Below are 14,831 nucleotides of genomic sequence, written 5' to 3'. Positions count from 1 at the left end.
AGATTAAAAACATCACTCATGAAACAATTAATATTCATGAGGAACGGTAGAATAAATATAAACCTGTTTTGTATTAATGTAGTTTTTATAGCTTTATTCAATCTGTTTTAGTTCATTGACAAACAGGTTGTGAATTTCTGGCATTCATCTCTTATTTCTTAATAATAGTTTTAATTCTGAGACTCAAGTGAAGAAGATTTGACGTAAATGCAGGTTGTGAATTGTGGGATTGAGTGGATTTTAACAGGAGGTTAGGCAGCTTTAACATAATAATAATAATAATAACACGTCTGTGTAAATGTGCATGAATTTATGACTTCTATAGAATTAAAGTTAATGAAGAATATTTCTACTCTTCTGTCTCAGTTGTTTCTGCAGCTGATGAGCAAATATCTGTGTCAGTGAATGTGGGGGATTCGCTCACTCTACACACTGGATATATAAAAAAACCAGAAGACATGATGAGATGGTATTTTAAAGGCAATCGTATAGCTCAAATCATTGGAAATGACATGAAGATCTGCACTGATGAACATTGTGTTGAGAGATTCAGAGACAGACTGCAGATGAACAATCAGACTGGAGATCTTACCATCACAAACATCACAACTGAACACACTGGAAATTATCAACTACAGATTATCAGCTCTGACTTCAGTGACAAGATCTTCATTTTAACTGTTGAAGCTGGTGAGTCTTTAAATGAATGTTTAAAACTAAACTTACTTAAACTGGTAACTGTGTTTTGGAACATGGTATCTGGTCTAAACTGGTCGACAATCTACTAAAAACCAGCATGACCACCTCGACCTGGTATGACAAGCTGGTAGCTGGTCTAAGCTGGTCTCCAGCTAATGGACCAGTTAATGACCAGCTTGGACCAGCTAGAAACCAGCAGTCATGTTCCAAAACACAGTTCCCATCTTAAACTGGATTTTCCATCTCATCTCATTTAAGGAATAATTTACCCAAAATTAAATTCTATTATTATTTTCTCCCCATAATGCTCCAAACTCTTCTGACTTTCTTTAATGGAGCACAAAATGAAAATAAATCTTCACACATCCTTTAGTCATATTATGAAGGTATAAAGTGACTCGCTCCATAAAGGACAAAAAACACAACAAAACCCCAGTAAAAGATGACACGACTCGAGCACTTTTAAGTAAAAAAATCACTTTGTTTGATGAACAGACGGTGCCCAAATCAGATATGGTGTCCACGTCAATAACATCAACATGTTCTTACTCGTCTTGATAACAAACTTCATGATTCAAGAATCATTGAGATTTGATGGTATTGACAGAGTCACCATATCTGAAGCAGAAGTGTTGTTTTGTTCCTCCCCTAAAAAGATTGATTGTGCATTTGTGTTTCAGGTGTTTCTGGGACTGATGTAATTAAGAAGGTGAAGGAGGGAGAGTCTGTCTCTTTAGATTCTGGTGTAACTGAAACACTAAATTATTGGATCACATGGTATTTTAATGGTATTCTCATAGCTCAGATCAATGGGAATCCCAGTGAGGCCTGTACAGATGTGCAGTGTGATACTGGAAATGAGAGATTGCGAGAACGATTGAAGCTGAATCATCAGACTGGATCTTTTACCATCATAAACAGCAGAATCACAGACACTGGAGAATATCAACGAGAGATCACCAGCAACAGCAGCAGCATCAGTCGTCGTCATCGCCGCATCAGTCGTCGTCGTCGTCGCAGCATCAGCTTCAGCAGCAGAAAGACCTTCAGTGTTACAGTCATTAGTGAGTGCAGTTTAGTTGTTTAATGTGTATTTAATTGATAGCAGTGATTCAAACTGTAATGCAGGTGACTGAAGAAATGTTAAAGGGATAGTTACTTAATAATGATAATTCTCTCATTATTTACTCACACTCATGAGATCCCAGATGTGTATTTCTTTCTTTATTCAGCAGGACACATTTAAATAAAAATAGTGAAATATCTCAGGTCAGTAGGTCCTTATAATGCAAGTGGATGGTGATCAAACATTTGAAACTCCAGAAATCACAGACAGTCATCACAACCATCATCCATATGACTCCAGCAGTTAAATTAATGCCTTCAAAAGCAAAATGATAACTTTTCATACAAAACAATCAATATTTAAGTACTTCTGAACTATGATCCAACACTTCACGAGAGGGTGGAGTCCAAGCGCTCTCATGTGTTGTATTGGCATGATACAGAGGTAATCTCACATTCTCCTCTCGGTTGAGACATCCAGGATAAGCACAGAAACACACCATTGTGAGTGAAGAGATTTAAACCAAAACCAATGAATCTTCTCTACAGCGTTCCTCCTTTTCATTTGTAAACAGCTGCTCTTCCGTGTGTGTCTCAGGTGAACATGCCAACACGATTACGTCACACGCGTGTACCACTCCTGACCAAAAGCATGATTTGGAGTTAAAAAGTACTTGAATATTGATATTTTTTCACACCAAAAGCAATCGTATCGCTTTAGAAGACAATAATTTAACTGCTGGAGTCGTATGGATGATGTTTATGATGATTGTCTGTGATTTCTGGAACTTCAAATGTTTGATCACCATCCACTTGCATTACAAGGACCTGCTGAACTGAGATATTTTACTATTTTTATTCAAATGAGTTTATTTGTATAGCAGCATGTATAGCTGAAGAAAGTCAAACACATCTGGGATCTCATGAGGGTGATTAAATAATGAGAAAATTTTTTTATTTTTGGGTGAACTCTCCCTTTAACACCAAGATTAAGTAAAACTGCATTTCTTGTTTATTAACACCTTCTGCTATTTATACCAACGACAGAAATAAGCGCAGTTAGAATAGTTCAATAATGTGTGAGAGCATTAAAACCTTATTATGATCTTAATATTATACAATATAAATCACTAAAATGTTTCATATTAATATTAGTTACACAGTGAAATTCAACGAGACATTAAAGAGGAAATGTTTAATAACAGTAAAGTCAGATGAGTACAATTTAGATATGATCGTTACAAATTATAAATATGTAGATGAAACAAGTATGCATACTACCTGAGCGAGTGTCATGTTCACGGTTGTCTTTTGCTCTGCCATGTTCACGATTGTCTTTTGCTCTGCCATGTTCACGATTGTCTTTTGCTCTGCCATGTTCACGATTGTCTTTTTCTCTGCCATGTTCACGATTGTCTTTTGTTTTGTGCTGTCCTGTTTCTCTTATTACCGTGTCTTGTTTCACTGTTGCCCTTTGTTTAGCATTTTTGTCGCTGTTGTAACCCCATAGTTGCCTTGTTAGCTTTCGTGTTCACCGTTCATTGTTTGCACCTGCCCTCGTTGATCTACCATTTCGCTTCTGTTAATCACCTTGTTACCTTGTTTGAGTTCTGTCTGTTCATTGGTCCCCTGTTCCCGTGTTCATGTATTTATATCCTGGTTTTTGGTTCAGTCCTGGTCTTTCGTTGATTGTATGTGACGTTGTTGTTTCTCTGATGTTCGCTCCCATGCCTGTGTTTCCAGTTCCCGTGTCTTCGTGTTTTGTTTTCATTTTGCCCATCGTGGTAGTTTTGTTTGTTCATACCTGTTCGTTACCAGTCTTGTCTAATAAACCCCGCATTTGGGTCCTCATCCCTTGTCTGACTCCGTCCTCAATCGTTACAGAACGAAAGACCAACAATGGATCCAGCGGTCCAACTGGCCAACTATCGCCTGCTCTGCCTCAAACAAGAGGACCGCCCTCTCGAAGACCACATTGGCGACTTCCTCGAGCTGGCGAATGCCTCTGACTACCCGGACTACATCCTGGTGAGTTTCTTCAGGGGCAACCTGAACGCCTCGCTGAGGGAGCTGTTGCCACCGGCAACGCGCGGGTGGAAGCTCTGCGAATTTGTGGAGGCAACCTTACGGATCGGCGGCTCACCGTTAACCGTGGGCGTCGCTGAGGAGGATCCTACCTCGCCTCCCTCGGTGGTGACTCCCCAGTCACCCATGGCGCTTCCTGTCACGCCAGTCCCGCCTGTCAACGAGGTCACCCTCACCCCAGTCGCCTTCCATGAGCCAGCACGGCCCACTTCGTCTGCCCGGAGGAGGGAGAGAAGACGGGCTTCCGCCTCCCGGTGAGCGAGCGAGAGCCCACGCATGCCACGGTGAGCGAACCAGAGCCCACGCATGCCACGGTGAGCGAGCCAGAGCCCACGCACATCACCGTGAGCGAGCCTGAGTCCTCGCACATCACCGTGAGCGAGCCTGAGTCCTCGCACATCACCGTGAGCGAGCCTGAGTCCTCGCACATCACCGTGAGCGAGCCTGAGTCCTCGTCAGCCACGGTCAGCGAACCCAAGCCAGCGCATCTCACGTTCACCCAGCCAGTATCTGTCGCCGTGACCGTCCAAGAGCCAGTGCCAATCGCCATGACCGTCCAAGAGCCAGCGCCTGTAGCCTCGACCGTCCCTGAGCCAGCGCCTGTAGCCCCGACCGTCCCTGAGCCAGCGCCAGAAGCCAGGACCGTCCAGGAGCCAGCGCCCCCCGAGCTTCCCAGAGCTCCTCCTCTCGAGCTTCCCAGAGCTCCTCCTCTTGAGCTTTCCAGAGCTCCGCCCCTCAAGTCACTCGGGCCTTCCAGGGCTCCGCCCCTCAAGTCACTCGAGCCTTCCAGGGCTCCACCCCTCAAGTCTCTCGAGCCACCCACGGCTCCGCCTCCAGAGCCTCCTACGTCTCTGCTCCCAGAGACTCTAGAGCCTCCTACGGCGCCACCTCCCTCTGCTCTGCCTCCTGAGCCTCTCTCAGCTCCGCCTCCCGAGCCTTCCAGGGCTCTGCCTCTAGAGCTTCCCACGGCTCCACCTCCCTCGGCTTCGCCTCCTGAGTCTCCCGAACCTTCCTCGGCTCCGCCTCCTGGGCCTCCCTCGGCTCTGCCTACGCCCTCCACTGCGCCGCCTCCCAGGCCTTCTACGGCTCCACCTCCGAAGTCCTTCTTGGCCCCGGCTACCACGGCTCCGTCTCTTGAGCCACCTTCGTCTCTGCCTCCCGAGGCCCCGTCTACAGAGCCTCCCATGGTTCCGCCAACCACAGCTCCGCCTCTGGCACCTCCCTCGGCTCGGCCTGCCTCTGCTCTACCCACAGTGTCCCCTATGGCTCTGCCTGCCTCTGCTCCGCCCCCATGGTCTCCTGGACCGGCCTCTGTCCTGTGGCCACCTCCCAGGCCCCCTGAACCGGCCCTTGCCTGGCGGCCAGCCCCCGGGCCATCCAAACCTGTCCCCCTACCGTGGCCGTCTCCCAGAACACCTAGACCTGCTCCTGCCCGGTCGATACCTCCCTGGCCTCCTAAACCTGTCCCTACCCGGTGGACACCCCCCAGGCCACCTGACCCGGTTCCCTTCACACACCCCCAGAGACTGCTTGCCCGCCCTCTCGGCCTCCCCAGTCTGCTTGCCCGCCCTCTCGGCCTCCCCAGTCTGCCTGTCTGCCCTCTCGGCCTCCCTGGTCTGCCTGTCTGCCCTTTATGCCCCCTTGGACTGCCTACCTGCCCCTTTTGCCCCCCTGGGCTGTCTGTTTGCCCCTGGTGCCCTCACTTTGTTTCTTGTGTTTTTTTTTGTAATTTATTCCTTTTGTTAGGATCGTCTGGAATCCGATCCTTTGAGGGGGGGGTTCTGTCATGTTCACGGTTGTCTTTTGCTCTGCCATGTTCACGATTGTCTTTTGTTTTGTGCTGTCCTGTTGTAGTTTCTCTTATTACCGTGTCTTGTTTCACTGTTGCCCTTTGTTTAGCATTTTTGTCGCTGTTGTAACCCCATAGTTGCCTTGTTAGCTTTCGTGTTCACCGTTCATTGTTTGCACCTGCCCTCGTTGATCTACCATTTCGCTTCTGTTAATCACCTTGTTACCTTGTTTGAGTTCTGTCTGTTCATTGGTCCCCTGTTCCCGTGTTCATGTATTTATATCCTGGTTTTTGGTTCAGTCCTGGTCTTTCGTTGATTGTATGTGACGTTGTTGTTTCTCTGATGTTACGCTCCCATGCCTGTGTTCCCGTGTTTCCAGTTCCGTGTCTTCGTGTTTTGTTTTCATTTTGCCCATCGTGGTAGTTTTGTTTGTTCATACCTGTTCGTTACCAGTCTTGTCTAATAAACCCCGCATTTGGATCCTCATCCCTTGTCTGACTCCGTCCTCAATCGTTACAGAGAGAGACGAATATAGAGAGAGAGAAAGGTGGTGGAAAAAGAGAGCAGGAGCACAAGTTACAGTCTTGTTTCTGAGCAATCAGTACTTTAACACAATTCAAGCTGCTGCCATTTGCAATATTCTGCTGAATCAGATTCATATTTCCTCTCTCAGATCTGCTGATGTTTCATAGTGTTTGTTATAGATTAGACGGGCAGGACTTTGTGACACTGTCTGGACACACACAGAAGTTTCATTAATGACTGTCTCTTTAACTGTTACAGATTCAGGACTGTCTTCAGGTGTAATAGCAGGTATAAGTGTTGTTGTTCTGCTGCTCGTGACTGCAGTGACTGCTGGAGATTATTATCTCTGTAGACGTCAGGGCAAGTATTACATACAGCTGATATAAAAGAGGACAATATGAGATTTATTGGGCAAAACGAGTCTTTAAAAGATGTGAAAATGTGCAAATATTTTCTTATGAACAAATGAATCTGTGTTTAATGAGTTTATTGTTTTTAAAACAGGTCAAGCGCAGTCGTGTGATGATCAGGTAAGATATGATGTGCATTGAATCTCTCTGTATCTCTGACTGCACAAAACTCAATTCACAACAGATTCAACAGTAAGTCAATAGAGGCTGTACATTACAGTGATTTGACCACAGATAAGAGGACTTCACTGTAATGTATGAACTCTTGTGGATTATTGCTTTTATTCATTTATTTCAAACAGGACTTTATTCACAGAAAGATGACTGTTGTGCTGGTAGTTTCTCTTGTGTCAGTTTCTGTTATTTTCTGAATGTTTTTGTAACTGAAATCTGCGTTTTATTTACAGGAGAATGACGGAGTGAATCCACCACCTCATCAGAATGACGGAGTGAACGAGTCGACGACTCATTTGATAACTGATTAGATTGAGACTATCAGTCTGTTTCTCCATTAACATTATTTTATTATTTTTGTATTGAGAAGGACAGTGGAGAGATTACAGGAACAATGTTGAATCTGAGACATTATGCCAGCTGAACTACTTGTGTTGCCCACATGAGCACCACCACTGGCATACGGGACGCCCCTGCGACGTCATTAAAAGCTCTTATGACATTCAGACAATAATATTATGCTTAGATTTGCACATATAGAGTGATTTTACTTTGCATAGAAGCTGCTTTTTCTGGTATATGATATCGTGATTGTGCCTTAAGACTGCAATGGCAAGATTTACAGTGAAAAAGGAGTTATAAATGTTTATTATATATAATTTGGTCTGTTCTCACTCTAAACTGATTGGATCACTTTAAAAGACGTGTGATCTTGAGTAGAGGTCGACCGATTAATCTGCCGATTTTTAGCATTTTTTTTACATAATCGGCATCAGCCAATATCCAAGCATATCAAGCCGATTATTAGGCAGGCGCATCTGTGGGCAGCCTAGTGTTGTTGTGGAACACGTGTTCGACGCACGCTGCCCCTAGAGTCATTTTCCAGCAGAGTGAACAGACCTCATCCAGTGCCTAAGGAAGGAGCCAAGTTCCTTGGAGAAAACAGTAAGGATTAAATTTGTATAACTTCTTTATATTTAATTAAAAACGTTTGATATTTTACTGCCAACTTCGAGAAAAAACGCGACATGACGTTCGGCTACTTTGGATATTGATAGCGTAGTTGAAGTTGCATTATCACAGCAGAAGGGTTGCTATCGTGTTACAATAAGTAAGCAAGAATTTTGCAATTACAGACAGTGAATCTGAGACTTTTATTTGTTCTGTTTGTGTGTCTTATATTTGAGAGGGTTGTCACTCAATGCAGAGAAATAAGTAATAAAAAAGATACCAACGCGCTATAGGCTATTGAAGGACTGGCTTTGGTAAGCTCGGACGTTATCGGTTCTGCTGTCGGTACTGGAGAAATTAAGAAAATACATTTATTATTGCTGTAAAGAGAAAGTTATTTTATCTCGCCAGCCATTTCTATGTGTAATAATATGAAACCATCTGTCTGTGATGCAATTGAGCTATTCGCAGTCAGAGAGAGAGAGAGAGAGAGAATCTCGCTCACGCGGTGCCACAGCGAAGCCCAAAACGAGCCCAGCTAAATGAGTGACAGAACTAAACATTCAAACATAGCCCATTTACACTTTAGATCTGTGATATTAGTCTGATTTTATTTTATATTTCGCCTTCCAAAGATTATAAAAACAATATACATAAGCCGCATTCTGTCTAGCACAACTTCCTTCCCTTCACAGCGGTGCACTGACATTTCTCCCTAAAACTCAAACTTAACGTCAGAATCAGCACGATCGGTGATTGCTGTAAAATGCAGTCTAGCTACTGATGCTAAATTGCGGGACGCATTTAATAATAAAAAGAGCACAAGAGATACCGTTCCCAAGGCGGCGCGCGCTCCGAAACACACCGCAACGAGACAAGCAAAGTATAGGCTACTTTGAGTTTCATGTGCGCGTCTAAACGATCAACTATTCACAAAAATATGTCAAAACGACCGGCTTGGAGATTCACTTAAACACAGTTTATGTCTTAAATGGACGTAGTTATGGAAATAGTTGGGGAGAAAATATGGTGCATCAGGAGTCTATTAGATCTGAACTCAGTCTTAAAGGGGAAGCGGTCTAATAAACATGCTGACGATTGAGCCATTACTGCGAATCAAACAACAAAAGGCAAAGAGAAAATCACTTACAGCTCTTGAATGAATAACTTCTGCATTAATAAGCATTAATCTATCTATGATAAACTATGCAGTGTTATTTTACAATTGATTACTAGATTATTAGATTTCTTTTTAAACCACACCTGAACAGTAATGTTAGTAGACCTTCCTGAAATTAAATCACTGTGCCTATATAACGTTTATCTTTGTTTATTATATATATATATATATAAACAAAAAGAACCGTTAAGAATACCGTTAAAGTACCGGATCGATAAGCAGTATCGGTAAGATAGTAATACCATTAAAACATTAACGATACACATCCCTAGTTAAGCCTGTGCTTCTCTTGGATGCTCTGAATATTGGATTACGTGTCTGGATTGCCCCTTAATTAAAGCTGCATTTGGATCTCAACCTTCGTGTCTCGGAGCAGTTCAGTAACACCTGCTTTGTTTATTTAATAGATGTGTTATACATTATTTATACAATATGTTTTTACATTACACATTTTTAATTTAGGTGTCAAGTGTTCAATAAATGTGAAATGAGAAATTTTGTCTATCTTAAGTAATTATTTGTGTTACATTTTATCTTTCAAATAAGAGGTTAAAAACAAGCACATATCGGCCAAAATAAATCGGCAACATTAATCGGCCATCGGCCGACCCGGATTTCAAAAGATCGGCATCGGCCTGAAAAAAACTATATCGGTCGACCTCTAATCTTGAGAGATGTGAGCAATGACTGGATCAGAGCTGCATCTAATAAGCACACACACAAGAATTATATATTTATTTGACTTTTTTCAGTGCAAACTTTGAACCAGAAATCACCCCGTCACAATCCTGAAACAATAATATATAGTCTTAGATAAAGCTTTTCCATATTTTACTAAACACATTTTTACTGATATATTTACAATATTTTTCTATTTTCTAAGTAATTTTGAATTGTCATGTTGTGTGTCGTTTATAACATCATTGATCTAAAGATTTTTGGGGCAGTGGTGGCTCAGCGGTTAAGACTCTTGGGTTACTGATCAGAAGGTCAGGGGTTCAAGCCCCAAGACTATTGGGCCCTTGAACCTATCTGCTCCAGGGGCACTGTATCATGGCTGACCCTGCACTCTGACCCCTGCTTAGCTGGGATATGTGAAAAATAAATAATTTCACCATGTATATGCAGAAATGTATGTATAATGTGTGACAATTGATACATTTTATTTATTTATTTATACCTTGTTTATACCTTGTGTTACATCTTCAGTTTTATATGAGGCACAAAAGACAAGCGTTTGTTAAATGTTTTTATGTTCACTAAAATTGTTGGTCAGATCAAATCAATGTAATATTCTAAAGCATTTTCCTCATATTGGGGATATTTTGATCAATAATTATCATGTTTATTCATTATTATTTTAAAGGAACTACACTATCATCAATGATCTTTCAGTGTATTTCAGTCTTGTGTTGGGTTTCCTGATAACGTTGTCTTAACGTTGTATGTTATTGTTCAATGGTGCAACAGCTGTTTTCCAAACCAGCATGTAGATCCTCGTTATTAAGAAGAATTTGCATAATTACTGGAGCAGTGAGACCTAAATATGTTGAATAATGTTTGATGTTCTGTACTCTTGAAACTGCCATTGTGCAACATTATATGTGACTGTAATGATACAGAATAACAACATGCAGATCAGAGGAAGAAGAAACTCATAATGTATCACAAAACTCTGTTGCAGTATATTGAACTGTAAGGTGCTGTTTAAATGAACTGATTTGTGCTATTGAAGACGCAACCACAAAATCTTAGAAATATTTATTGTGGAATAATGAAGGCCTCTTTTAAACTTCTTTTGTTGGGTAGCTGCAGCTGTCCCGTTCTAAAGATGTTCTAAGGAATGTGTTTCTCCTCTCTGATCTCACGTTTCACATGTAGCTCAAACATGTATGTCACCCCATATAAGGTAAAGAACTATTTCATTAGTGAGGGTCCAGTGGAATGTGGTTTTCTGGACCATAAAACAGAAAGCTGAAACAATAAAGGTTGAAGAGAGATTTGATACCATTGAGTCTGTGTCAGTTCTTTCTTCCCTCAGCTGAGCCGTATCGAGACGGGGATTGCAGATCAACAAATAAATTAAATACATTGGATGACAAAATTATCAAACATTTGCTTAAATTATAAATGTGCATTTGTTCAAACTTTGACTTGATCATTTTTCTATGTGAAACATTTTTAAGCCTTTAAGAAAATACTGATTTAGATACACGGGTCATCTTACTCCAAATATTATAACCAGAACATTTAATTAAATCAAATTACTTTCAGTATAAACCAGCGACTCAACTTTCTCCAGACTGTCCGGATCCTTTTTACAAATAGTGACATTTTGGACAAATCCCCAAACTCAGAACTTCGGGGATAAAATTGAGCTAATTCAATTCTGTTGGTCGACTATATTTCCCATGTGCTTCTCTTGGATAGAAATGATGGACACTTCCTGTTTACAAGGTCACTTGACCAATAAAAGTACAGTTGTCTAGATTACAGACTCATCTGACCTCAATAAGAAATGATCACGGCTGTTTGACGCCATATTGGAGTTTATTCAATGTGCTGATGTTGTAAATGATCATCATATAATCAGAATTCAGATTCAGATGTGAAAGGTCAGTGGTTTGTGTTGTGCATAAATGAGTATTTATAACACACTCTTTTGGGCACAGAGAGCGGTTCTTACCTGCTTTATGCACAAGATGGTGCTCAATGCAAAATGTGTAACTTGTAGTGCCGATGCATTCTCTCACACTACACACACTTCCTGTATTCATACTTTACATTCACCAATATGTCCAGAATATAACCATGTAAAATCATCCTTGATGAACAGTAAAACATGAATAAAATATTAGACAGGAGACCAGAGAAGAATATCAGCATTGTTGAAGTACACTGGTCCATGAATATTTTAAGTGCTACTCTATCAAAACTATTATGGATTTTGTTTTTACCCTTTGTTAAATGTATAAATATATACTTGAAGAGTTTTCTGAAGTTAAAATACCTCACAATGTATGACTGTGCCTATAAATATTTATGTATTTACACATTTATTACAGTTACTATATTTACTACATTGTGTTAAATGTTTGTTTACATGCAATTGTGCCAGAACCCTCCTACTAAGGTGGGGGTCCCCAAACTACACATCGCAGGCCAAATATGGCCCTCCGAAATGTTTGAGGAACCATAAGTGTCACAGGTTTTGGCCGGCCCGCACTTTTCATGTCTGTGAGATTGACTATGGTGTGAACCGATAGCATTCGAGAGTCTGTTAAGTCAGTGGTTCTCAAACGTTTTGACTCCAAACGCCCCCCATAAGCAATTAGATATTTATATTATAACATATATCTAATATAAGATTCCTTTGATATTTCTACTGTAATGATGACAAAACACAGTATTAAGAGACCTTGAGGCCTCCCTGGAAGTGTGCTGAGGCCCCCTAGTGGGTCCCGACCACTGAGAAGTGTTAAGGAGCATCTCATTGGTTTTACCAGCAGAAGTTCGAGTCGGTCGTTTGAGTCTGAATGAATGTAGAACTGAATGTACTGGTACACTTGTTCAAGAACAAAATGCGTGAATCAGTCATCGTTAACGAGGATCTGCTGAACGACTAAACAAGAGGAGGAGGAGGACAGTGGTTTGTTTAATTCGGCAATCTGGTTCAACAAGAGTGATAAATAATTTACTACAATGGCACCTGGACTTTATTGAAACTCATAATTATTTTTTAGGCTAGTATTGTCTTTTTTGAATAGCTTGATATATATGAATGCTTAGCAGGTCCCAATCTGATAGATATGTTTTGTTGACATTTGAAATAAGCTAATATGTAACATTAAACACAGATTTTAAGTTTTTTCATGTTAGGCTACAATAGAAAAACATATAATGAAAGTTCTCTTGAAGTGACTGGGATATATACAGGATACTGCCATTGAAGTGCTTCTTCTCTCCTGTTGGCAGGTAAGAATAAAGGGGTAATGAGAATTCAGGAAAGCTGAAATACTGTTGAGGGAAAGCATGGTTTTGTGGTTTAATTGGGTGTGATTTATGAGAGTATTTTATCTTCTCATGAAGACACCGATGTACTCCACCACAGTCTCTTCTTCAGCTTTCTGTGAGAAAATCACAAAAATAAAGACAATTAAAAACAAATAAAGGAAAAGTTTAAATGAAAGTTGTTGATTATAAGTTTAGAAACACATATAGTGATCTTATTGCAAACATTTTCAGATATATACAGTACAAATATACAAGTAGTTTGGGAGTGTAGGGAGTGCGACTTGCTTGCATCATTCACAGTGCATTGCATCAGAGCTCTTTTGATGCACTTTATTTGCCATGATTCTCTGATTTGGTGGATCATTCTCTTCAGGAATAACTGTGATATCCCAAAACGTCCTGGTTACTTCCATAACCTCCGTTCCCTGATGGGGGAACGAGATGTTGTGTCAATGTAGTGACACTAGGGGTCACTCTTGGGAGCCCGAGACACCTCTGATCTTTGATAAAAGCTAATGGGAATTGGCGAGTGGTATTTGCATGCCACTCCCCCGGACATATGGGTATAATGGAGCTGGCATGCATACCGTTCATTCAGGTTTTGTGCTGAGGAGCCGAGAATAAGGTCCCGGCCATTTCAGCTGGAAGTTGAGTGTTGTGGCAGGAGGGACACAATGCCTTGTTCCCTCCATCAGGGAACGGAGGTTACAGAAGTACCAGGACGTTCCCTATCTGTCACTCACTCGACGTTGTGTCGATGTAGCGACACTAGGGGTCCCCTACAAAAACGGCACAACTAGCTGAACTGTGTTATGTGGATTGGCGGTGCGAAACGGGCAGACTACTGTGTGCTGCATAGCCAGCACACCTGGCCGGCACGTAACCTCCCCTGATGCTGGTATGAGTGTCGAACAGCCATTTGGGGACAAGTCGACTGATCAGCTCGTGCTTTCCTAAGAACTTACCACCCACTGTGTCGTGGTGTGCAGCTATAGCGGCTACATACACCTTAAAGGTGGAAGGGGACAGCCGTCCCTCCAACCTCTCCTGCAGAGAGGAAAGCACAGAGCCGACTGTGCATCTCTGGGGATCTTTCTGCTGGGAAGAAAACCACTTAGCGAACAGACGCCAGTTCAAGGCATACAGGCTCCTCATAGAGGGGGCCTAACCTGAGTGATCGTCTCTACAGCAGCAGGTGGTAGGCCACTGAAGTCTTCCGTGTCCCGTCCAGGGGCAACATGGAGGTTCCACAGATCTGGTCGTGGGTGCCAGATGGTGCCCCGTCCCTGAGAAAGAAGGTCCTTCCTCAGGGGAATTTGCCAGAGAGGGGCTGACGTGAGGAGCGTGAGGTCCGAGAACCAATCTGGGTGGGCCAATAGGGGGCCACTAGAGTGACTTGTTCCTCGTCCTCCCTGACCTTGATCAGCACCTGTGCAAGTAGGCTCACTGGGGAAATGCCTACTTGCGCATATACCGTGCAGAATACAGAGGTCTGTCCAAGGGTTGAAAGTCTGGTGGCAGGCGGGGGTGATGAACACATGGTATGCGCCATGACACCATGCCCATCTCGGGACTCGAGTCTGAAGCCGTTGCTGAAGCGGTCTAATTTGCATCAACCCCAGCACCGCAACTGCCATGGAGGATGCCATATGCCCCAGGAGCCTCTGGAATTGTTTTAGAGGAATCACTGTGCCTGGCTTGAACATGGTGAGGCATTTCAGTACTGACTGCGCTGTCATTGAGACTGAGTCTAACTCCATGCCGAGAAAAGAGATGCTCTGAACAGGGGGAGCTTGCTCTTTTCACAGTTGACCTGTAGCCCTAGATAGCTGAGGTGCCTGAGCACCTGGTCCCTGTGGGCACACAGTAACTCTCGAGAGTGGACTAGGATGAGCCAGTCGTCGAGGTAGTTGAGTATGCGGATGCCCACTTCCCTTA

At 42.5% G+C, this 14,831-nt stretch overlaps 1 protein-coding gene across 4 annotated transcripts in view; it reads left to right on the top strand.

Annotated features, from left to right (window-relative positions):
- Positions 1 to 14,831, top strand: part of LOC127639896 (uncharacterized) — a 269,802-nt gene that overhangs the window by 1,175 nt on the left and 253,796 nt on the right. The window contains exons 2-6 of one of the 4 annotated variants that reach the window (XM_052122217.1): positions 367 to 690; positions 1,380 to 1,763; positions 6,423 to 6,524; positions 6,669 to 6,694; positions 6,982 to 9,252. In XM_052122217.1, coding sequence (XP_051978177.1) covers positions 367 to 690; positions 1,380 to 1,763; positions 6,423 to 6,524; positions 6,669 to 6,694; positions 6,982 to 7,059 — 914 coding nt within the window. In that variant the 3' untranslated portion in view covers positions 7,060 to 9,252. Of the gene's footprint in view, positions 1 to 366; positions 691 to 1,379; positions 1,764 to 6,422; positions 6,525 to 6,668; positions 6,695 to 6,981; positions 9,253 to 14,831 lie in introns of those variants that run through there. The other 3 variants (XM_052122216.1, XM_052122219.1, XM_052122218.1) reach the window with 3 other exon arrangements.

Source organism: Xyrauchen texanus, chromosome 48 (genome assembly GCF_025860055.1).
Source record: "Xyrauchen texanus isolate HMW12.3.18 chromosome 48, RBS_HiC_50CHRs, whole genome shotgun sequence".
Lineage (NCBI taxonomy): Eukaryota > Metazoa > Chordata > Actinopteri > Cypriniformes > Catostomidae > Xyrauchen > Xyrauchen texanus.
Note: the sequence above shows the minus strand (reverse complement) of the source record. Positions and strands in the feature narration are given on the sequence as shown.